The sequence below is a fragment of the Spinacia oleracea genome, chromosome 2, assembly GCF_020520425.1.
Source record: "Spinacia oleracea cultivar Varoflay chromosome 2, BTI_SOV_V1, whole genome shotgun sequence".
Lineage (NCBI taxonomy): Eukaryota > Viridiplantae > Streptophyta > Magnoliopsida > Caryophyllales > Amaranthaceae > Spinacia > Spinacia oleracea.
In genome coordinates this window covers 96715279-96737832 of record NC_079488.1, presented here as the reverse complement: position 1 = coordinate 96737832, position 22554 = coordinate 96715279, and the positions used below count along the sequence as shown (strand labels likewise).

Sequence of the window (22554 nt, the reverse complement as noted above, 5' to 3'; positions counted from 1 at the left end):
TGTGATTGTTGAGTCATAACAGAGTCTCAATTTGTAAATCATGTAAAGTGAAACTGAGTAGCAATAGCTTTAGACTGTGCACGTCTAAAGTGACGGACAAACAGGAGTTGGGGTTCATGGTGGTAGCCCATGGCCTTTTCTGGGACCGGATTGATCACCGTGTTCTATTTTATTCAAACGTTCCTCAATATCGCAGGTCACTGAGGTTATGGAGTCGCGCCCGTACCTCGTCTTCCTTGGGGAAGACTTTTGGTTGGACAACTCGGTTCATTGTCTATTTCAACTAAAATAATATCATTGTTATAAGTCTAGCCTAATCTAGTCAAGTATGGTCGTCAAATTATCATGTTTTGTCTGCTCTTATTTATGTTCATTAGTATCATGTTAGGGTTATTCGTTTAATAGTATCATGTTAGGATTATTATTGTTTTAGTATGTAGTACTCAGCTTTGCTGATTACGTGCGTTGTTTGTGTGTGTTGATCATGGCTATGCCTTATTGATCCTGTGATGACCCATCTTTGGTGAGCAGTCTCTAAGGATCAATAAGCGTTGCCCATCTACAGGTTTGAAGATGATGCATCATTGGGATCGGGATTAGAGAGCTTGTATTTAGATTTGTTTTTCTAAGTGACTTGGTTTGTTAATTTTGACTTGAAACCTGCCGTACTATCTATATTTCCTTATTTTCGTTAATTGGTTTTTGAACTTAATATGTAATCGATTATTTATGAACCTAAAAGTTAGTTTTATGTTTTCCGCTGCAAAATTCTGGATAAGCCGTTACGTTTTTACACGGGCGATAATGCCTTGATAATTCTCTACGTTTTATATTAAAAGATTATTTTAGAAAAGAGAGAATTGTCGGGGTGTTACATTATTGTGGCATTTCCATGCCACATAGTTCAAGAAATAAAACTATTAGTCATCCGACAATCCAGTAGTCTAGGATTTTCTATGTGTCCACCTTTATAGAAAACTTCCAAACAATGACCATTTTCAACTTTTCACATTCAAGTTCACTTGACGTGCATTTAATTTCTTTGTCACAAGAATGATCCTGGAAAACTATCTTTAATGTTGGACTCGTCATTTAATAAAATACAATTAAATGGGAAAATGAATAATTTATTTCATTTCTATGAATGGTTAACCATAAATGTCTTAAAAAAGTATTTAAACTCTAAAAACATTTAAAAGACATCAAAGTCATTCTCCAACATGCTTGATTCCTATAGTTGTAGTGTGCGAGTTGTGTTTCGTTTGCGGCAGTGGTTTATTTAATGGATCTGATATGTGGTCGTCAGTTCTAGTCTTGTTTTTCTCGACTTCTTCTCTTTTAACGAATTCTCGTAGAAGGTGAAATTTACGAAGTATGTGATTGACTTTTTGGTAGTGTATAGGCTATTACGCCTGGACAATAGTTCCGTTATTATCACAATAAAGAGATATTGATTGGTTTTTAATGGAGGTTCTCCGATGATTTCTGAAGCCATACAACTTCTTTTGCTGCCTCATGTGCATCAACGTACTCCGCTTCAGTTCTAGAATCTGCAATGGTGCTTTTCTTAACACTTTTCCAGCTTACTGCTCCTCCTTTGAGGCAGAAGGCAAACCTAGAATGTGATCTAAAAACATCTATGTCGGTTTGGAAGCTTTCGTCCGTAAATTCATTTATAATCAATTCATCACATCCATCGTAGACTAGGAATATTATCCTTGTGTCTTTTCAGGTGCTTAAGGATGTATGTCAGCAGTCCAATGTGCCTCTCTTGGGTCTAACTGGTATCTACTTGTAGCACTTAGTGCGTACTGAACATGAAGGCGTGTACATATCATAACATACATTATTGAACCAAGCAATGAAGCATATGATATCTCACTCATCTTCTTACATGCATCAGGTGTTTTAGGACACTACGTCTTGCTAAGAACCATTCCACGAGACATGGGAAGGTGACCTCTCTTGGAGTCATCCCTATTAAACCTAGTCAGCACCTTATTGATACAAGTGCTCTAACTTACTTCAGTTATCTTTCTAGATTTATCTCTGTAGAAATTGATTCCAGTTGGTACTGTGCTTCTCCTAAATCCTTCATCGAAAACCATTTACAAAGCCAAATCTCGACAGAGTTTAACATAGGAATGTCATTTCAGATAAGTAATATGTCGTCGATATACAATACTAGGAAAGAAATATTTCTCTCATTGACCTTCTTGTTTACACAAGATTCGTCTGTGTTCTTGATAAAGGGGAACTTGTTGACGACTTCATCAAAACGTATATTCCAGCTCTTTAATGTTTGTTTTATTCCATAAATGGATTTCTTAAGCTTGCATACCTTTTTAATATTCCTTGGATCCTCAAAACCGTCAGGATGTGTCATAACCATAGTTTATGTTAAAACGTCATTTATGAAGGAAGTTTTGACATCCGTTTGAAATATTTCATAGTAGCCACCTTGAACTTGAACTCTTGGAACTGTAGAACCTTAGTCCTTAGAACTCGAACTTGTATGATATGAATCTTGAATTTCGGAACCTTGAATTTTGAATTGTATATGTCCTGCTTGGAATGACCGTGATTGGTAGGAACTTTATAGTTTGAATCTTGAATAGGGACCTCGAGTGGTTGCACTTTGAACATACATAGACCTTGAGGGGTCTTACTAATGAAGTAGGTCTGGATAGCCTAGGCGTTGAGGTAGACTGTGAGTAGTCGCCGAATAGAATGCTTGAATTTCAACATATATCAAGGGTGGTCTATGACTGAAGCTGACTCTTGTTAATCAAGTTTTGAATTTGAGCCATCTCTCCGCTAGGGATGTGATCTAACTTTAGAAGATGCGCGGGCTTGCATTGTCTAGCCTTCAGTTGATTCTGTAGACTTAGGGTAGATCACTGATTTGCTTGTACTTTGTACATATTTAGGAGCTAATAGGAACTCTTTTGTGTACATAATTAACGTAGTTAAGTTGCATATAGGTTGCAACTAAACTTAAAAATAATCTTCTATAACCAACTAACTAAAACTATTAGCATTCATAACATTTCCTTTCATCAATGCTTAATCAACCGAGTTCATTGCCTTTTCAAGTTCTACAATTTTAAAATTTCATTAAGAGAATATAAATCGATGCAAAATTAGTTACTTCAATGTTTTATCGGTTATTACCTAGTAATTATAGTACAAATAAACAACTCCGTATCATCTATTTACCAAAAAAAAAAAAATTACACAAACAAGCAATATATCCAGCAAGTCAAACCAGCAACTAATAACAAATCTCCAATTGCCAAACATGGCTTAGTAACTTACATTGGCCTTGACAGGCCAAAAGATTATTAGATTAAATTATCTCCACCTACATAATAACCGAGCGAGCCATAACAATGTTATACAATGTTTCTATCTAATTTCCATTTGGGTGGCTTCTACATACATATGTGCAGTGCAAAATTATAGTAACATAAACCCCAAACTTAAATAATTTCCTACAATACTACACTAGAGTTTGTGTACAGCATACTACAAGTACAATCTTACTAAGCAAATTATACAACACGGGAAGGGTCGCCACCATAAAAATTGTGGGGGCGCTTCGCCAATGATACTCGACACTAGTTATGAGGCTCGGTTTTCCTTGAGCAACTTCAACACGTATTTCATGGCTATATGGTAAATCCTGTGCACAGTGCTTAATTTCTTGCAAATATATAGCAGCAATATAATACCATTGATAACCTTGGAGATACATCATAACTTGGTGTACACTAACAAAAAAACGAAGCAGCCTAATTTTCTTCTTTCAGAGTCAGCTTTTGGCAACACATTTGCATTTCTTCTGTTGCTCTGTAAGTTCCTGTCAGATGCGAAGTTGTTGGTCAAGTGAAACGAGTTATAACGAGGATGAACAAATTTGTTTCTTTAATTTGTGAATTTCAGTAATTTTACAGATGTAAGAGCAAGGGAAAATACTCCGTACTTTTTTTCCAACAATTAAGAACATCAATGCTCAATCAAGCCTTTTCCCAGGCTGTCCAAGTGCAGAGTAAAATGACAATAGTTAACATACCTGTATCTGCTTTTGCAGATTCTTCACATATTCCACAGCCTCTTCTAACATGTCTGCAGTATTTGTTTGCTGCCAAGAAGATAGTGTATCAGAGACGGGGAAGCCAAAACTCTGAAAAGAGCTTCAGAAAAGTGTCAAGAACAAAAATAAAGGAGAGTATAGATCATGCACACACAAGAAAGAGCACAACTGTGATCAAACAAATGATTCTTCTTTGATCTTCTTGGAAGGAAGACAGTGAAAAGAAAACAAGAGGGCATAGAAGATTTAAAGCTCTCTAATTAAAATAAATATTTAAAAAAAAAAAAACAAGCTTCAGCGATAATGCATGGACCTTGATTTCTTACAGAATACAGCCAAAGCACAAACATTGGCTACAACTAGATCTATCTCGAGATATATTACCGGGTATATGTTGATATGGATGATGGTATTACGTACTATAAAAGCAGTAGACCATATATCAGTATAATTGAAAATATCTGAAGTGCTAGTTGTTCAATCCACTTTGTTCTCCACAAAATAACTATGATAGTATGTGACAGTTCTCAGTTCAACCTTATCCATTAATTCTCGATGAGAGAAAATATAGAACTTGTAGCCTCATAATATCTATCAGAAACTGTTATACACTTGTACCACTATTAAACAGATTATGTGAAAAAATAAACATTTATGAATTTGCTCAGTCAGTCAGAAACCAGCAAGGTTATATTCTAAACCACTATATAGGCGTATTTTATATAAAATATCAGCAATAAAGAATCAGAGTACAAGGAGTTAAAGATAGCAAGAGGATGTCACTCAATCGCATAGCAAAGGAGCGCTTGTCAGACACTGCCTTGAAAAATCATTTTGTGAGGAAATAATCAAGTAATTTTTGTTTGAAATGGCCTTTTATGATAGTTTCAGTTGTTGTGAAGTTAGGGGGCTGAGGTGGTTAGAGAACCCCACCCAGTTCCTAAGGTCGAAGCCTTACAACCAAAAAAGGTTTAGTGGGGAGTTTTTAGGAAGAGCAACGAGAGAAAGAGACAGAAATGAAACATGTGTCTCACACCATGATCATTGCCAAAAAAATAATGGGAAATTCTGGCCTTTTCACTGAATACACTATACAGGCAAAAGGGTAAGTTTTGTGCACCGAAAATTTCACTTAAGGTTGTTTCCAAAAAAAATTATGAAAGTAGTTCCTAACAAATTGACCTAACACATTTTCATGGGTTAAGGGGAATGGGGAATGTGAATGGCACACAGTCATGCAAGCATCAACTGCATTACCACAGAAGCTATTAACAAGACAATTGGATCTTCTTGAATTAGAAACTGTTCAAGCAAAACCTTTGCTTGCACCATTTATTAGATTACAAATTGCTAATAACCAGATTATTTTCCAGAAGACAAGGTGTTGAGAGAAGTGGCAAAGCCAGAGAAAAGATAACATTAGAGATGTCAAATTTGGATTCCACACGATTGTAATCATACCACTACAACTCCATGCAAATGTGTTGTCACACATAAAAAAGATAATCAAATGATAAAAGTACAAGAAATATCTAATCTGCCTACTTGACTATAGTAACAGCAATTGAAAACCTAAGTTACTGTTGCTGGTCAGACCCAACCTTCACTTTCATAATCAAATAGCACACTAGGCATAAACCATCTAGGAAGCACATTGACCATACAACCTCTAGAATTGCAACATACATAGCAAACAGATTTTGAAGTTTTGACCATGCATTCTGTGAAGACAGTTTGCAGATTTATTAGTTTTGTGAAAGAAGAAACTTCTCTCATGTAAACATGAATTACGGAGTGTTAAAAAGAACAGTTTCCAACATAACGATATGAAAATCTGAAATCTTTATCATTTGTAAGTTTTATACCTATAACCATGTTCCTCGAGATTTGAATTTCAAACTGCACCAGTGCAATACATAAAGAACCTTAAAGCAACAATCAGATGCTCAATCTCACCGACGCTTCTAAGCTATGTACATTGACATTAAAACGCTAAGCCCAGTTGCATACCAAGTACCAACTGATTTTTGAAAACTCAAACCAACACATTGTTCATCATTTAAGGAGTCTATTAGCTAGGACTTCATCATCTATCTCTACCAAAGTTTGAGAAGAAGCATGTCTGTACATTTAAATTTGAAACTTCTAATAAGAAAGTAAGAAGCACATTCAGCAACAAGCTTTCCCAACAAACACAAGATCTTTCCCCTAAGCTCTATTAGAGTGTGCACACAACTCTGAAGTCTGAAGCAATAAGTTACTTCAAAGAAGAAAGAACAACCCGTTGCTCAATTAAAAAAGTAATCTCTCTCCAAATGAATGCTTCTCTTTTTTATTCTTTGAATGATGTCCTGCCCTCTCTCGAACTTTTTTTTTTTTTTCACTTATCCTCACCAATTTCTTATGTCTAGCACAATAGTACCTTCATCCCTTTCACTTTTTCTGTGAAAGGCTCGATCTACTTTCTTTCTGACTTGTGAATCTGTAATTTCCCATCAGGTACAAGTACAACTGTGTCAGAGGAGTCCCTCTGTAAGAAACAAATGTCAAACGAGTCACTATGTTCTTTTGTTGGTTGATGGCTCAATATTAGGTCTAAAGTTCTGTTACCTGAAAGAAACGAGTATATCGGCTGATCAGAGAGATTGACGGATGGTCAACAAGGTTTGTTAGGGTTTGAAGGTATATCAGGTGCTCATATTCTCAATCGCCTGCTAAGACTTGAAACTCAGAACTTCCTATTATCCTTTAGCATTTAGATTCTGTATATTTGGTCACAAGGAAAGCTACACTAAGTCACTAACTGGGAATCTAGGATAGTGTCCTCAAAGACTGACCCCTAAATAAAACCACTATTAAGTAATACTAATAGCCTTTTCATGGTGAGCTTGCAACAAATGCCAACCTAAGTTGTCATTTAACTTACCTTCATTTCAGCCAGCTCCTTTTCAACTTCCAATTAACATAACACACTCATGAAATGTAGCCCTGCTCTTAATTAAAGCTTTATTTCTATATATTTCGGATTAGTGACTATTTGCTAGCACCGAGAACCTAAGATCTTCAAGTTGAAAGATGTGCTCTTGCCACAAATGCACCCCAATAAAAAAAAAAGGACAGCTGTGATCCTCAAGGAGTCAAGGTTAATTACACTTGCAAATCATCATACTAAAAGGACAATGAGTAGCAATCTGATGCTCAATTACGCCGACACTTTCCACCACAAAAAAACCCTGCATATCATCGTTGATATATACAGGCCTCGGCTACTGGCTCAGACGCGGACACAAATGCTTTCATGAAACCTTCCCTTCTCCATTTTTCTTTTTGAGCGAGTATTTCATGAACTATTGATACTCTTCCACCATGCTTGCCAAATAATCTGAGGACTTAAATTGATGCTTTATGAATGAGTCAAATCATAATAAGAACGGATTCGTGGATAAGAAGTTATAGAACTTTAGAAGACCTCAAGCCCAATAAGATCACATTATGACTTTCTTTCTCTGCCATCAAAAGAAGACCAAAATCTATCACCAAATGAATATTGGGTACATGAACCCTCGATCAAAGAAAGTTACAACCTGCTGTCTCAGACATCAAGTGAAAAACATGGCTTAAGGCTTACTCTACAAAAGAAAGCCAATATGCTAAAAAGGGGGACATTTTTTTTTAATAATTCATTACTCCTTTAAACTCAAAACCCTGCTGCCTCAGTTATCAGGTGAAAACTAAACTTTAAAGCTTGCTTACATAGAAAGGTAATATACTAAAAATGCAAAAAAGAAAAGAGAAAAAAAAATTAACTTTTCTGACTTAAAACCCGCAGTCTCAGATATTAAGTGAAATACATATCTTAAGCTTAGAGTTACGCGCCCTCACATAGCGGTAAGGAAAATACGTTCGGGCCTCCATAAACCCCTCCATTGGCAGGAATCTTCTTACCTAACTTCGTAAGAAAATATCTCCGGAAATTAATGGTTGTTATTTTGATAGTTGTATTTTCTTCCCCCGGTAACACTGACGGAAAAAACAATTAAAACAAATAAATAATCCTTACTGAAATAGAGTCAAATATGATGAGAACCGTCCTCCACTTTCCTGTGAGCAACGTGGCCTATGGCCTGATACTAGAAAGTTTGAAATATTTCTGCTATATCACTATCTGAAAAACTGTTCAGGCCTATGACCTATCTCCAGTAGTCCAGTACCCTTAAAATTAGTTACATGTATAATCTATGTTACTCAGATTGGGTACTTGTGTCCGGCATGGGTAGGTATCCGATTTAGGTATGTGTCCAACTGCCCGACTCGGCTATTTTGTGAAAGTATTCATGATTTTGGCCAAAAAAGAAGTGTCCGAGTACCGGACCCATATCCGAGTATTGAGGATCCAACACAGGTCCTTGAGGTGAAATGAAGAGTCCGAGTAACATAGCCTATAATATTTACAATGAGACAGCAGTCACTTCCAAATTTCTATTGCCAAGTTTCGAACCCAAAGCAAGATGTGTAAATCAAAGCTAGGAGAACCAGCCAAAAGGAGAATGCCGAGAAAAGCACCAAAGGCAAATGACTTCTCCATTTAACTGGAGACAAGAGAAGGGGAAAACAGTCCAAGATCCAAGCAAGCCCATGGTCATTAGTGCAGAGCATGCTGGCCCTACCTTCTCTAATGCAACTAATACTGCTGCTGAAGACCCCAAAAAGGCGGGATATAGAATATCCAAATCCAGGCCACTAGTCTAATCAAGGAGAAAGGCCTTTAGACTCACAGAAATCTACATGACATTTCTGAACCGCAGTTAGAAATTGCATTTGAAAGGAAGCTCTTCGCATGCATAATATGCATAGTTTTGTCATTAGCTTGCACAGTTGCAAGCGAACAAAATGAACATTATTAAATTGATCATTCTTACGAGAAAAAGTCACATAGAATATAGGATAACACAATAACGTAGGAAATTATAACAAAATCCCAAAATATCAGCAACTGGCAAATTTCAGTTTACATCATCCTTTTTTTCCAGACATGGACAGGAAAGCTCAGTAAAACAGTTGGAAGTAGCAGTCTAAGGAAACTACGAAAGGCGGACAGTATTTCATTAAAACAAGGAGTTTAGACCATCACGACCTTCACAAGCATATCAATATAATGATTAGGTATCAGGATCCAAAGCAAGATTGTAAACATGTTGCATGAATCAAATCACTTCATTAGTAAAGCATTTTGACAATTTACTGCCACTGACACTATTAACAACATTCCCCTTTAACTTACATAATAAAAGCAAAGCAACAATCTATATGCACAATGGGATTAGAGCCTGAAGCACAAACATATGATTACAAACAATGTGATCAAATCAACAAACACACAACAAAATAGAGTTCGCATTTTCTGAATCATATCAAAACTGAAACATACCTTATCCATGTTTGGAACTAGCTCTTGAAGCTTCCTTATCCGATCACTGATTCTCGTCCTTCGAACCTAAACCAATCGGGAAAAAACAAACATTTAGCTCCCAAGTCCCCCAACCATCAACAATACTTATGGAGCTTCATATAAATCACAAACCATCCAATTGAAAAGATGGCAATCAATATCTTACCCTCTCAGCAATGCTACGAGGATGGGTGGCACAACCCCGTTTCGCCCGAACCCTACAGGGTACTGAATCCTCCAATAGCTTCTCCATTTCCATCTCAACCAAGCTACTTGCTGTACTCAATTGGCCACTGTGATCCCCTCTCTGCAATTCTCAAACAAAAACTATCCAATTGTCAAATTTCAATAACTTCAATCCACCAATCAAACCAATTCACTAAAAACACCCTTTCTAAATAATCCCCTAAAGTCAAATTTCATAAAATCACAAAATTCCACAACCCAACTGCCAGTTTAAAAAATACCCACTTGATCCAACCCAAAATAAAAGTCATTGCATAAATAAATCCCACTTGAATCTATTAACAATAGGTAAAAGAGGAGAGATAAAATATGTACCCTTTGAGATGAGAAATTAGGAGAGTGTTGCTCAGAATCATTGTCCCTCAACCTTTTACCAGAAGATGAAACATCAACAGAAGATCCTCCTCCTCCAAAATCATAGTTTGAAGGAATCCCAAAGCTTGAAAAATAACCATCAATATTTGCACTCAAGAACTCCGCCGGAGAGCTGTTCATCCTCTGAAAAGCCACCGTATTGCCCGGCGGTTGGGCCCCACCACCGCCTTCAAAGAAACCCGGATCAGCAGCAGCAGAGATGTAAGAAGGAGCAGGCCGAGACGCCGGTACCGAGCCCGTCCCACCAGCTGAAGTCGTAGTACCGGCGGTCAAGAGCTGGGTAAGCCCACCTTGGTGGGTATTGTGTGGGCCCGAGAGCTTAAGCGAGTCATCATCTTCAAGGAGGGCGTCTAACCAGGTTGCCGGAACTGACCGGAATCGAGCAAGTCCACTCGCTCGAGTCAGCTCGCTTCCACCTCCACCACCAGCAGTACCACCGCCGCCACCAGCTGTGTCCTGCATCTTTATTCCTCTGCTTTCTCTCTCTATAGATACTTTCTCTGTCTACCTCAAAGTCAGTAGCTTTTGGGTACAGTGAGAAGCCCACTTGCTTGCCTCTGTTTTTTTTTTCTTTTTAAATAAATTAAAAAGGATAAGAGGGTGTGGTCTGGCGCGTGAGAGATAAACGTTACCGTTTTGGGAGGGAAAAAGGACAACGAGTTGATCTTGTGCTTTAGGAGATCCAACAGTTAGATGCTTTACGATTCGTAAGCGTTCATTTCACGTACCAATCGTTTGTAAGCTAAGTGAGGCGCGAATGTCCTCATCCTATGTGGTACTGGACCAAAGATGGCCGTGGGCCGTGCTTCGGGCTGAGCACATGGGCCGGGCCTGACAGGCTCACATGTGGGCCGGCTCAGGCCAAAAGTTCAAAACAATGCCCAGACCCGGCCCGAGCCCACATGTTTTCGTGCCGGATCGGGCCGTTGTGTCTAAGGCTAATTTTACTAAATTTAGCTTGCTTTGTCGTGTAGGGTCGAGTCGTGTCGTGCCTTGTCGTGCTTTTTCCAAAACATTAAGGCCCATGGCTATGATTTCGTGCCCGTGTCGGGCCGGGCTTTTTTCGTGCTCAGTCCGGGACGGGTTTTTCCGGTCGGGTTTCTGGCCCGGCCCATAGCCATCTTTAGTACTGGTGAATGGTGATTATTATACTCTTCGATTATAAATAGAAGTTGCGTCTGCATTTCACGCGTCGAAATAAAGTATTGCGTATAAGAATGGAGCATAGTCAATATGTGTGCTGTGTATGGTATGTAGGATGAAAATCATGACCAGGTTATGTAAGAGCTAGAGAGGTAGGTCGTTACTCGTTAGATAATGATTATGCCAAATTGTTGGAGACGACGTCAAAATACTATACTACGTATGAGAATGGAGCATGATCAATATGTGTATTGTGTACGGTATGTAGAATAAAAATCATGATTGGATTATGCAAGAGCTAGAGAGGTAGGTCATTAGATAATGATTATGCCAAAGTCCAAAACCGGTGGAGATGAGTAATGTGTGTATGTAAAACGTATGCCTTTGAATTCGACTTATAGCGTTATAGCAATAATTGTGTACATGTGCCTCACAAATAAATGCGAGTGCGTAGCATACAAAGAAAAGAATTCCATACATATTTCCGTGTATTTATTAAAAAAATGTAATGTTTAGGAGTGTCACATTGGATTAATGGATCGGGTTTGGGTCGGATTTATCGGGATTTGGGTTGAAACGAACTCGGTTGGAACAGATTTAATTATTTGGCTATCGGGTCGGATCATATCGGGTTTAAAACTTAACGGAACGGATCGGGTCGGATTTTTATGAACTGGTTCATATCGGATCGGGTTGTAAACGGGTCAGATTGTTTTCAGGTTGGGTCGGATAGGATCGTGTTGGAACATGACGGATTATTAACAGGTTTAGTCGCATTATAATGGGTTCAGGTTCAGTTTTATATTGGGTCGAATTGATATCGAATCGGATAATTGGGGAGCAGACTGAAACGGGTCGGATTGAAACGGATTTAGTCAGGTTACATCGGATTCAGGGTCATATCGGTTCGGGTTCTTATCGGATCGAGTTAATCGTGAACTAATAACTAATAAAGTTTATTACGTCGTATTAACGAAAATTTTAGTACTTAACTAATAAAGTAATAATTAACGAGTATGATTTGTAACGAATTAAAAAGTATAACGTATACATGTGATTACTTTAACAAACTAATAATAAGTAATGGATTGATGATGATAGCCAGTTCAATCTAAAACTTTGTAAGACTATAACTATACAAGAATAAATATATAACTACATAATTGTATAACTATATGATCGTGTAGGTTCGGGTTAAACTGGTTCGGGATTGAAATTGGTTCGGATTAAACGGGTCACAAATTGAAACAATTCAGATTAAACGAGTCACGGGTTAAACGGTTCGGATTACATGTATCATAGATTGGAAACGGTTCAGATGGTTTCGATTTGGATAAAACGAATTCCGATTGTCACAGATCAGTCTTTAACGGGTTGGGTCGGAATCTGGTGGATATAATCGGATCGGATCTGATCGGATTTCGGATTCTAGTTCATGGGTTCTAAACGGTTCGAATTTTAAACAATCGAACAAACCAATCGAGTTTAATGAGTCGGATTGAGAATTGACACTAAATGACTCAAATAGTGATTTTGGACTTTTTACCTTTGAAACAGACGATGAAATACGTTTGCTAAATTGGATATAGTAATGCATGGCAAACTTACGCGTTTGAACACTATAACTAATAATACTGAGCTTTGTGATTTTCGGTTAGATTTGAGCTTGTAATTGGGCTGTTGCCTTCTTTTCTTCCCCTTTTGGTAATAAAATTCCTTAATTGCCACACACACAAAAAAAAATCAATTATTCATTGTTTTCACTTTTAGTTCAGAATGCAAGTCATTTGTTTGGCAAACACTTCGATTAGGCACATAAAGTAGACTCATTTTCTTGTATACTTTATCATGCAATTAGGCGAAAATGGCACTCAGGGCTTGTTTGTTTAGAGGGATAAAGAGTGGGGATAAGGATATTTTATCCCTTCACCCTCTTATCCCTTGTTTGTTTACAGGGATTAATTTTTTCACGAGGACAGGGATAGGAATTAAATGTTCCCTTATCCCCCTGATTCTGTACCTGGTTGGGGGCAGGTATTAGAGAAGAGATTTCTCCTTGCAATGTGAAAATACAATTATGTCATTGATGAGATTTCCTTCCAGTCTTCCACTTCCCTGTATTCCCGCTTCTTTTTTTCCCATGCTGCAACAACTTACAACTCAATCTTGCATTTCACCGCCAACATCAACTTGCCGGAAGCCATAAGCAAGTAACCATTAACTTCTAATTGCTCATATTAATCCCAAAAAGCTACTCAATAACAAAAATCTTTTTAAAAATCCAAACCTTGATCTTGTAATTAAATTAATCTTTTAAAATCAATAACAAAAATCAAGAATTGTCACCTTCCTAAACTTCTTCACCGGCTGCTCTTTCACCGAAGACCGAAGATGACGGTGGTCCAACGCCGGAAACTTTGCCACCACCACCTCCATCGCCACCGTTCATTGTTCTCTACCTTCTTCTATTCTTCTCCTTTCTCTCTCCTAGGTCAAATCAAAAGGGGATTTGGAGAAGATAAAAAAAAAAGTGTTGATATGGAGAAGATAAAAATAAAGTGTTGATATGGGTTCATGAATTACAGAAATGTAGAGAAGTTGAATTGGAGGAGAAAGAAAGAAATATTTACTGAAGTTGGATGGGTATCAAATATCAAATGAATAAGGGGCAATATAGGAATTTGGTGTTTTATCCCAATACATTTTCACTACCATGCCAAACAAGGAATAGGGATAAAATCAATGAATTCCCTATCCTTGTCCAATTTTTTATCTTTATCCCTATCCCCATTCTGTAAGTACATTTCCAGATTTTCACCCCCTACCCTCAACAAAATATCCAGATTTGTGCAACGGAAATACACAACAATAACCATCATTCAACATGAGTGCCAGCGCTGGCGAGTCACACCTATGAGTAGTAGTAGTAGTAGTAGTAGTAGTAGTAGACTAGTAGTAGGCAGTAATATTCGTATATAACAATGAAAATCCAAAAATTGCAGAACTAGAAATCATTCTCCAGTTATAACAGCACCTGCTACTTTAAGCCCTAGAACTACAGTAAATGTGAAAAAAGAGAAGTATCAATTTCAGAGCTAGCAACGTGAAAATCGGTGGCACTAATCTCATCCCAGTATTTGAACTAAAAATTACATGGAAATGTTGGATATCTAGAGAACCCAACAAAATTGCACATTCCCACAAATCTTGTACTTGTCTATCAACTAGACTATTCTCAACTGAGCGTTTCTTCGTCTGACCACCTTCCCACCTATTACGGGGTTCATCTGAGACAGGATCCCTTCCCCTAACAGAGTGATTCATTCAATACAAAAGATTAACCAACCTTGCACTTCACTAATCACACTTGATGTTCCTGTAAATCCTTCGTACAAAAAGATTGGAACCCAGGTACCCAACCGCTCCTGACATTGACAAACAAGTTAATAACACACAGAAAATAATAAAAGCAAATTTCAAAGGATGACTAAATACAATCATCTTATAGTTGCATCATTGCCGCTTCTCAAGATGATGAGATGCCACGTGCATTTTTAAGATGAACTCTCAAACATTAACTTCAATTTCCTTCCTCGGAAAGTTTTGCAAATTCAGGGAGTTAAAATAACATTCTTTATCCAGTAGCAGTATCTACAGATTTTAGGATGGAAGAATTGAATGCATTTTCAAGAATGTTAGCATGAACTTACCGCAAAGAATCCCCAAACCAAGACAGAACATCATTGTATAGCCAAAATAAAAGCTGAGTTGAAAAAAGCCTGACATCTTGGTCTTGACATGATAGTAATATATAGAATACAGGAACACATATATCGCAGTGGATGCAGCAGAGAAGAATGAAGTCCACTGCCAATGATAGTTCTCAGCATTCAGCAAGAAATATGCTCCCACGATTGTCACACAAACAGTGACAATGATCAGAATCAGAAACACAAGCAGCATGAACCCGTAAACATAGTACACCTGAAAGGGACATCAGAACCAACCATAAGAAAGGGTCAACATACATGATAAAAATCACTAGTTCACTACTATAAAAGTCAGAATAAAAAGCACCATAAAATGAAACCTAGTGTATAGAGCCCCCATCACAATCACCTGGTTATCACCAATGTGTCTACAGGTTTTCCGCCCTTGTTACTACAAACAACTGTCGACTTCTGAACATGGAAAGTACAGGTAAAAGTCTTCTACAGGGTGCAGTTCTGAAGTCACATGATAAATGGTTCCAACAACCAATGTTTCCTGAGGGTGCAGATTACAAGTTTATGTTGCTTTGGTTTAATTTGGTTTGTAAGAGCTAGTGTAGCTTGTTCTAGTAGTTTGTGTTATGTAAGGGATCTAAATTCCCTGGTAGCTTATGTTTGTAAACTTAATTTCAATTAATGTACATTTGAGCCGATCTTAAAAAAAAATATATATATATAAATAAAAATACAATCACCAGATGTCACCAACACCTAATACAACATATCACCACAACCTTTGGGTCTATCTCAACATTTAGTTTAACTGCTGACAGGATTCCAACCTTTGGTGGCCAGATATGGCCAAAGCATCTCTGAATCTGAATTTTACTGCCAAATCCAACAACCTAAGAATTTTGGTGGCCAAAGAAGGCCCCAGATGATGTTCCCAGGACTTGGTAGTTGGTACTTCCACTAGAATTTTCTCACTCTTACTACACTCTCTTAAGGCATGACAAACCTTGATTGCTTCCATAACCACCATGCTAACTCCACCTCACATTCTAACCCCACTGCTGGCACCATCAACCTAACACCACCATCACCAGAGCCAAGACCAATGCCAGAGACCTCTTTGCCCCTAGGCCCTAGCCCCCTACTCCATCTTCCAAAACTCCACAAACTTGACCTGTCTTCCCCGACTCACTACGTAGACCAAAATCCACCAGCCACCCTCCCTTTTGTCCACAATAGAACTATGGCGTTAGGTGGTCAAAATGTCAAATATTACCATAAAAACCTCTATGAAGCGGCATTGCAACGGAAGCAACAACGGTTGTAATTAATTCCCAACCAAAAACCAACAGAGGGTTTAGAAACCCTTTCCCTTTCCCTTTCCTTGACATGCATACCAATTACCAATCAGTAAAACCCTCCCCCAAGAAACATGATCCCCAGAATTCCATGCCCATGAAGCATACAACAGAACAAATGACATGCAAGCAAAAAAAAAAATGACAGGAAAAGAAAGTGAATAACATATCCCTTGCCAAACTTCAATAGTATTAACACAAAATGTTATACAACGAAGCCTATAACAGCCCAGGGTATCTCAAAAAACATGAGGTCAGAACATGTTTAAGACTTCAAAGACAAAATGAGGAAAATATGAGCATTTACCTTGTAATTCCAGAAAGAGGTGAACACAAAATACATCTCAATGAAAATACTTCCAAAGGGAAGCAATCCCCCCATTAGTGATATTACTGATGGTGTTAGATACCATTTCTTTTCTGGAATAGGTCGGGGAATAGTCTTCACACGGCATGGATTATTAGGTGCACCATTCCAGTTTCTTCCAACAACTGTCCCAAGAAGTGCAAGTGGGAAGGAGATAAAAGCCCAAATGACAAATACTACTACAATAGTCCCAAAAGGAATAGCAGCTAGAGATCCATAAAATATAGCGATCGTGTTCAAAATGAATCCAATCCCAAAGCACATAAACGGGAAAAGGGAAGCAGTGAGAATCATTGCCTTTATCCAGTTTTTACCTGAAGCATAAGCGAAAGGGAGTCATCAGTAACCTTAATATAACACAGCTAAGAATAAGCAAAAACTGCTAGAAGAAAAACAACAGTGACTGCAAGAATGCAATCCCCCAACCCCCCCCCCCCCCCCACTTCCCTCGCACACACAAAAAGGAAAAGGAAAAAGTCTGGCATGGTCTGCAACATACCGCCATTACGTGAATACATTCCACCACTGACATAACCTGATATGAAAGATGTCAAGGCATAACATACAATGAAAGTCGTGACAATAGCTCCCCTCCTGTAAGACAAAGCACATTCAGAAATTATTTTTCTAAATTGTTAGGATTGAATAAAAAAGGAATAAGAAATCCCTATCTAAGGACCTTCACTACGAAAACAAGGGACATATTTAGGAAGGCATTACATTTCAAACATACAAGTCTTCACTAAGTATACAAGGATGTTCACCGTTCGGGAAAATTTATCACACAGTATCAGTCATGAAAATGAGGGAATGCTGATTGAGGAAAACGCAATCAAGTACTATTTGCCTATTAGGCATAAGATTCTAAATGATCAGCGGAATCTTGCTACATAGAGTAATTTCAGAGGTAGAGTTCTGCACATAAAATCTCGCATCAACATACCCAATATACAACGTTCCGAAAATTGCCAAAAGGATGACAAGGAGAATAAGAGTTGCCATTTGAGCTCCAGTACCAATGACAGCTGTAAGCAGAGCTAGGTAGCGAGGAGGCCGGAAAACATCTCCATGAACAAGTTTCCAGCCGGACTCTTCACTGACATCCCTTTCCTGATGAACCATAGTATATTAGGCTTTAGTATGACCCCAATGGTTGGAGCACATAAAATCACCTAAAATAACAGAAGTCTTACCAAGCTTTCCAAGTCATCATCTTCCCTTGCATACTTGGCATAATCGTTCCTAAGAGTCCTCATCAATATCATTGAAACCAGACCAGTCAGGAAAATGACCATCATGAAGGAATTGAAAATGGAGAACCAATGAATCTGCAACAAGAAAAGCATCCTTCTTAAGGAAAAGTGTTCTGTTCCTTTTTTATTACGTGGGGGGTGGGTGACAATCTTATCGGGTTTTCCAAGAAAAAAGAAATTCACAAGACATTAAAATCTCGTCATTATTAAGATCTAAGGAAATACGACTTCTGTATTTGGTTAAACCCATGTACATTACAATATAAGCTAACTGCCCTTACATATTTCCATTTTCTAGTTTGGAAAATATATACTGTTGTTCAAAAAAGGTTGAAAAAAGAACCTGGTGCTCAAAAAAGGGGTAATCCAAGTAGACATCAAAACGCCTGCCGAAGGTGACATCTGTTGGCATCCATTTAACAGAATATGTCATGTCATACACCTTCCCGTCTTCTACTGCCTTAGCACCATCTTGGGTAAGATTAACATGGATGATCTGCACATATTGGAGTTTTAAATTTTTTTTAAAAAAATGACTCGAAAAAACTAAAATGAGAAATAAAAATAGGAAACAGCGATCAAGGAAGATCAGGAATTAGTTTACATGGTTCCCATTATATTTGATGATGAAGTTTCTATGTGTGTACAGTACGTGCTTAGCATTCTCGCCATTTTTGTCATAACGAAGCTCTCCCACAAAACCTACATACAAAATAATCAGATAAACAGAAGCTTAAAGAAAGTACCATTCTACAATTGCAGCTGAAAATAAAGATATTAAGGAGACATACCCCACAGAGGTAAGTCATCTGAGATGCATTGAGCAGCCACGTACCACCAAAGAGAAAGCAAAATGTCAGCATAGAGTTTAAGCTAATATAGCTGAGGAGGTATCAAACTCCAAGGGAAAATGTCATTGTGTTGCATAGATGGAAAAAAATATAAAAAATATAATGCTACAATTTTAGTGTAAATTTAATAATTAGCATACCAATGAACAACTCGAACCAGTATGAATTCTCGATTGCGTCTCTGAATCGTGTAGCTTTATACTGGTCAAGTTCAAGTTCACATATGGAAGTCCTGTCAACATTCTCTGCCAAAAGGAAATGCTATTGATATCAGAACTTGCTGCTTCTAACAAGGACATCCAATCATGGATAAGAGAGAGGAAACCACAGAAAAAAGCATCAAAATTAACATCTAGTCTTCAGGAAGTATACATACTGCGAAATTTAAAATCAATTCCGCTGTCCACAAGTTCATTGCCACCGAGAACCTCACCCAGACCACCCCACCTGTGGGCAACCTTGCCCTGTGGATGGCAAAATGGAAGGCTGAAGTAATTGTAGGTTTCTTGCGGGTTGTTGTATGGACCAACTTTGTTCACCCACAAAACTACCTGCTCATCTGGCTCATACTACAAGAACAAAGAAAAAAGGCACATCAACTTCTCAATGAGATACAGAAACACAAGTACACGGAAAAGACACGACATGAGTACAGACTACTGATACAGTGACATAAGAGAAATTGAGCGTTGGTGTTGTCTCATGCTGAGGCACACAAAAATAAGGAAGACATAGAAGACCTGACCCTAGTAAACAGCAAAGGTTCATGGTGCCAAATAAATATAGCTCATAACTAACATGCAGAATCAATTAATTTAATCCACAATTGGCCGAATGACTTTAACATGAACGCATAATTAGAAATATTTTTCAGCTTTTCATGGTATCAACTATCAAGCAATAGGTTTACAAATATCTGCAACTCCAGACTGTGAAGGACACTGAACATAAAAGAAATAATTTATGGGAAATTAAAATAAGCTCTCCTACTTTATTGTAGTTGAGTTATCCTATATGGAAGATTTTCCAGGTAACCTCTCATCAACTTCGTTAACAAAGGATCACTGCACAATTTAAAAGATCAAGAATCTGTATTAATGATTTCTTTCATGTGATTGGCAACACTACGCTTCCATGTCTCAGTCGGTCCTTCTCTGCCCTCCGGACCATTACCAAATACATAATCATGATAAGAACAGGGAGAAGTTAGATTTTGTAAAACAAAATAATTCTGCCGCTGAAAATGACCTTTTCAGTGTTCCCAAGCACACATAGAATACAGAAAGGTGAAGGATTAAAATTTTCAAATATCCACTTTCCACACCCAGAATATGCATTTAACCATTTACAAGGTAAGAAGGCTCTCAGCCTCTCCCCCGTCTTACACTCTATCTTCATAATGATTCAAAGAACCAAATAATTCTATGAACCCCATCACACACTCCCCCCCCCCCCCCAGGGTTTGAATCTCTGATGAGGTAACCAGTCTAACCATTGTGATAAAATGGCTGAACCACTTACGTGAGCACTGCGGATATGTTTTGAATGTCATGGCCAAATAGCGCGCTCATGATAATCCGAGAAACCTTTACAATGCAGACCGAGATTGAATGCACTAGTCTACTTCCGAACCACTGGTAAAAAACTCATTTTGTTCCCCAGCCCTCAAGAAGCTACTCCGTATTAATTAAACATTCTCCCAAATGCTTGAACACATCTAAATCAAATCAAGGGCTAAACTACTGGCACCAACCACATAGTTTCCACGAGAGATAGCTCTAGATCAATCTTGTGGACCGAACACATGACATACTACACAAAAGCATAAAATTCCATGCCAGAATTGATTTTGGTGAAAGACAGGAAGCTATAATCGTCTCAATTCTGGAATGGAATTTTAACATCTTAACAGCTTAACATCTACAAGATTCTAACCCAAATTCCAAAGACTCTAACCCAAATTCTTTCAATAATTTTTCATTAAAGCTAAATGGGTATCTATAAATCCAACAAAACACTAATGCAATCAAAACAAATACTAAATTTACATAAACCCTACAATAGAACATAATTCTAATCTACATCAGCAAGAACAAACACAGAAGCAGCAAAAAGTTGAGATCTATAGATAAAACCCAGTTGGAGGTAAACAATCGAAGCTCAATCGAACATCAAAAGAAAAGATCAAGTAAAACCCATGCCAGAAAAACAAATCAAATTAACTCCATATCAAAAAAATCAAGTTTTTATTTAATTTCAATTACAAGGAGAATTGGAGTGAGGAAAGCGAAGGAGTACCAACCTTGTGATCTGACTCAGAAGCGAAAGATGGTGAAGAGAAGAAAGAGAAAGTGAAGAAGATGAGGAAGGTGAAGATGGATCGTGCGGTAGTGGGCATGGCTGAGGAGAGAGATCAAACCAAAATCAACGGTGGGGATCTTCAGAGGCTGTGAAATTGAAAGGAAAAACAGAGGAAATCAAGGTCAAATTAATGGCATTTAGATGGGTATTTTTTGGGTTTACATGAAGTCAGAGACAGTGCTCTCTCCTTCCCTGACGTATCTGGAAATGGAAGATGAAGAAGAGAGAGAAAATCATGTGCTCGCCGAGATTGACCTATTTCATGTCCAGACTTTTACTTTTACTTTTATCTCTAAACTTCTTTCTAATGGGATTATTCTAATCGGATTTTCTTTTTTTCCAATTTTGGAAGAGAAATTGGTAGGAGACACTCTCAGAATCCGCTCTTTCGATCTGCTAATTAAAAATGTTTATTCTCTCCGTATTTAATTAAAAAATATATTTTCTATAATCGAATGTTTAATTAATGCACTTTCTTTTTTATATGTCATGGTCCCTCATTTTTATGTTCCTCACACTTACTCACATCATCTTTTTACTACAATAAATAAATTCACTTACTATCCCATTTTTATCTTATTTTAATAAATTGAACACACTTTTCTAAAGTTATGTGTCGGTCAAAGTGTATATTTTAATTAAATACGAAGAGATTAACGGAGTATTATTACTGAGTAATAATTAAGAAGACTACTCTGAATTAACTTACATAATCAATAGTAGAATTTGAAAATTTTGTTAAATATAACCTAACAAACTTAGCACTTTACGGGTTACAACCTCAAATTTCTATTTTTTCTTAATTACAACCTAAAACTTTATACTTCACTTCAAATTACAACCCTAAGCCACTTTCCGACAAAAACAATCGAAAAGTGATGTCATTAATACATTTTCAATTGATTTCCAAGTAAAAATAATACATTAATAAAAATAATAATTAAGAAACTTAATTTATTTCCCCAGTTATTTCCGCCCAATCACAACAATAACCCCACCCGATTTTTTCTTCTCGACTCATCGAGTTCATCCCTGTTTGAGTTTTCATCCACAAACTGTTGGGTGTGCCTCGAATCCTTATTGAAGGATGTGAGGTTGTTATAGTGGAAGAACCGACTTCAGATGGACATATCACATGAACTACTCATTATATTGAGTTGATTCAAGTTGGAGGTGAAAGCTTGGTTCAATAGCTTTCCAACACATGGTCATAAGCTCGTTTTGGATGAGAAATGAGGGAGTTATGACTATTTAACGATAAGTTGTCCTGAAGCAGGGGAGGTTCGACCGAACCTGTTGGAGGTTCGGCTGAACATGTTGGAAGTTCGGCCGA

The 22554-nt window shown here is 37.6% G+C and overlaps 2 protein-coding genes across 3 annotated transcripts; both read right to left on the bottom strand.

Moving 5' to 3' along the window:
- Nucleotides 1-3251: 3251 nt before the first annotated feature.
- Nucleotides 3252-10755, bottom strand: LOC110787607 (transcription factor bHLH81). Of its 2 annotated transcripts, none has more exons than XM_021992230.2 (5): nucleotides 10107-10755; nucleotides 9712-9852; nucleotides 9525-9590; nucleotides 4076-4144; nucleotides 3252-3862 (listed from the first exon to the last, which is right to left on the bottom strand). In XM_021992230.2, the coding sequence occupies exons 1-5, from the start codon at nucleotides 10626-10628 to the stop codon at nucleotides 3815-3817; spliced, it is 846 nt and encodes a 281-aa protein (XP_021847922.1). In that variant the 5' UTR covers nucleotides 10629-10755; the 3' UTR covers nucleotides 3252-3814. The 2 variants fall into 2 exon arrangements, with proteins under 2 accessions (XP_021847922.1, XP_056693383.1); XM_056837405.1 differs by having other exon boundaries at nucleotides 4076-4186; nucleotides 10107-10735.
- A 3510-nt stretch (nucleotides 10756-14265) lies between these two features.
- LOC110787606 (transmembrane 9 superfamily member 1) lies at nucleotides 14266-21494 on the bottom strand. Its single transcript, XM_021992229.2, has 12 exons — nucleotides 21163-21494; nucleotides 19237-19429; nucleotides 19001-19105; nucleotides 18801-18818; nucleotides 18614-18711; nucleotides 18353-18505; nucleotides 17950-18084; nucleotides 17700-17866; nucleotides 17256-17350; nucleotides 16697-17070; nucleotides 15020-15293; nucleotides 14266-14734 (listed from the first exon to the last, which is right to left on the bottom strand). The coding sequence occupies exons 1-12, from the start codon at nucleotides 21256-21258 to the stop codon at nucleotides 14667-14669; spliced, it is 1776 nt and encodes a 591-aa protein (XP_021847921.1). The 5' UTR covers nucleotides 21259-21494; the 3' UTR covers nucleotides 14266-14666.
- Nucleotides 21495-22554: the final 1060 nt, after the last annotated feature.

Excerpts from the sequence above, each read along its gene's own strand:
- LOC110787606 (XM_021992229.2), bottom strand. The coding sequence starts at position 21,258 with ATGCCCACTACCGCACGATCCATCTTCACCTTCCTCATCTTCTTCACT. Across the intron at positions 17,071-17,255 it reads AATGTATTCACGTAATGGCG|GTAAAAACTGGATAAAGGCA; the intron begins GTATGTTGCAGA and ends CTTATGCTTCAG. Across the intron at positions 14,735-15,019 it reads TGGTTTGGGGATTCTTTGCG|GAGCGGTTGGGTACCTGGGT; the intron begins GTAAGTTCATGC and ends TGTCAATGTCAG.
- LOC110787607 (XM_056837405.1), bottom strand. The coding sequence starts at position 10,628 with ATGCAGGACACAGCTGGTGGCGGCGGTGGTACTGCTGGTGGTGGAGGT. Across the intron at positions 9,853-10,106 it reads CTAATTTCTCATCTCAAAGG|AGAGGGGATCACAGTGGCCA; the intron begins GTACATATTTTA and ends TGAGAATTGCAG. Across the intron at positions 4,187-9,524 it reads TAGTTCCAAACATGGATAAG|AGTTTTGGCTTCCCCGTCTC; the intron begins GTATGTTTCAGT and ends AGCTCTTTTCAG.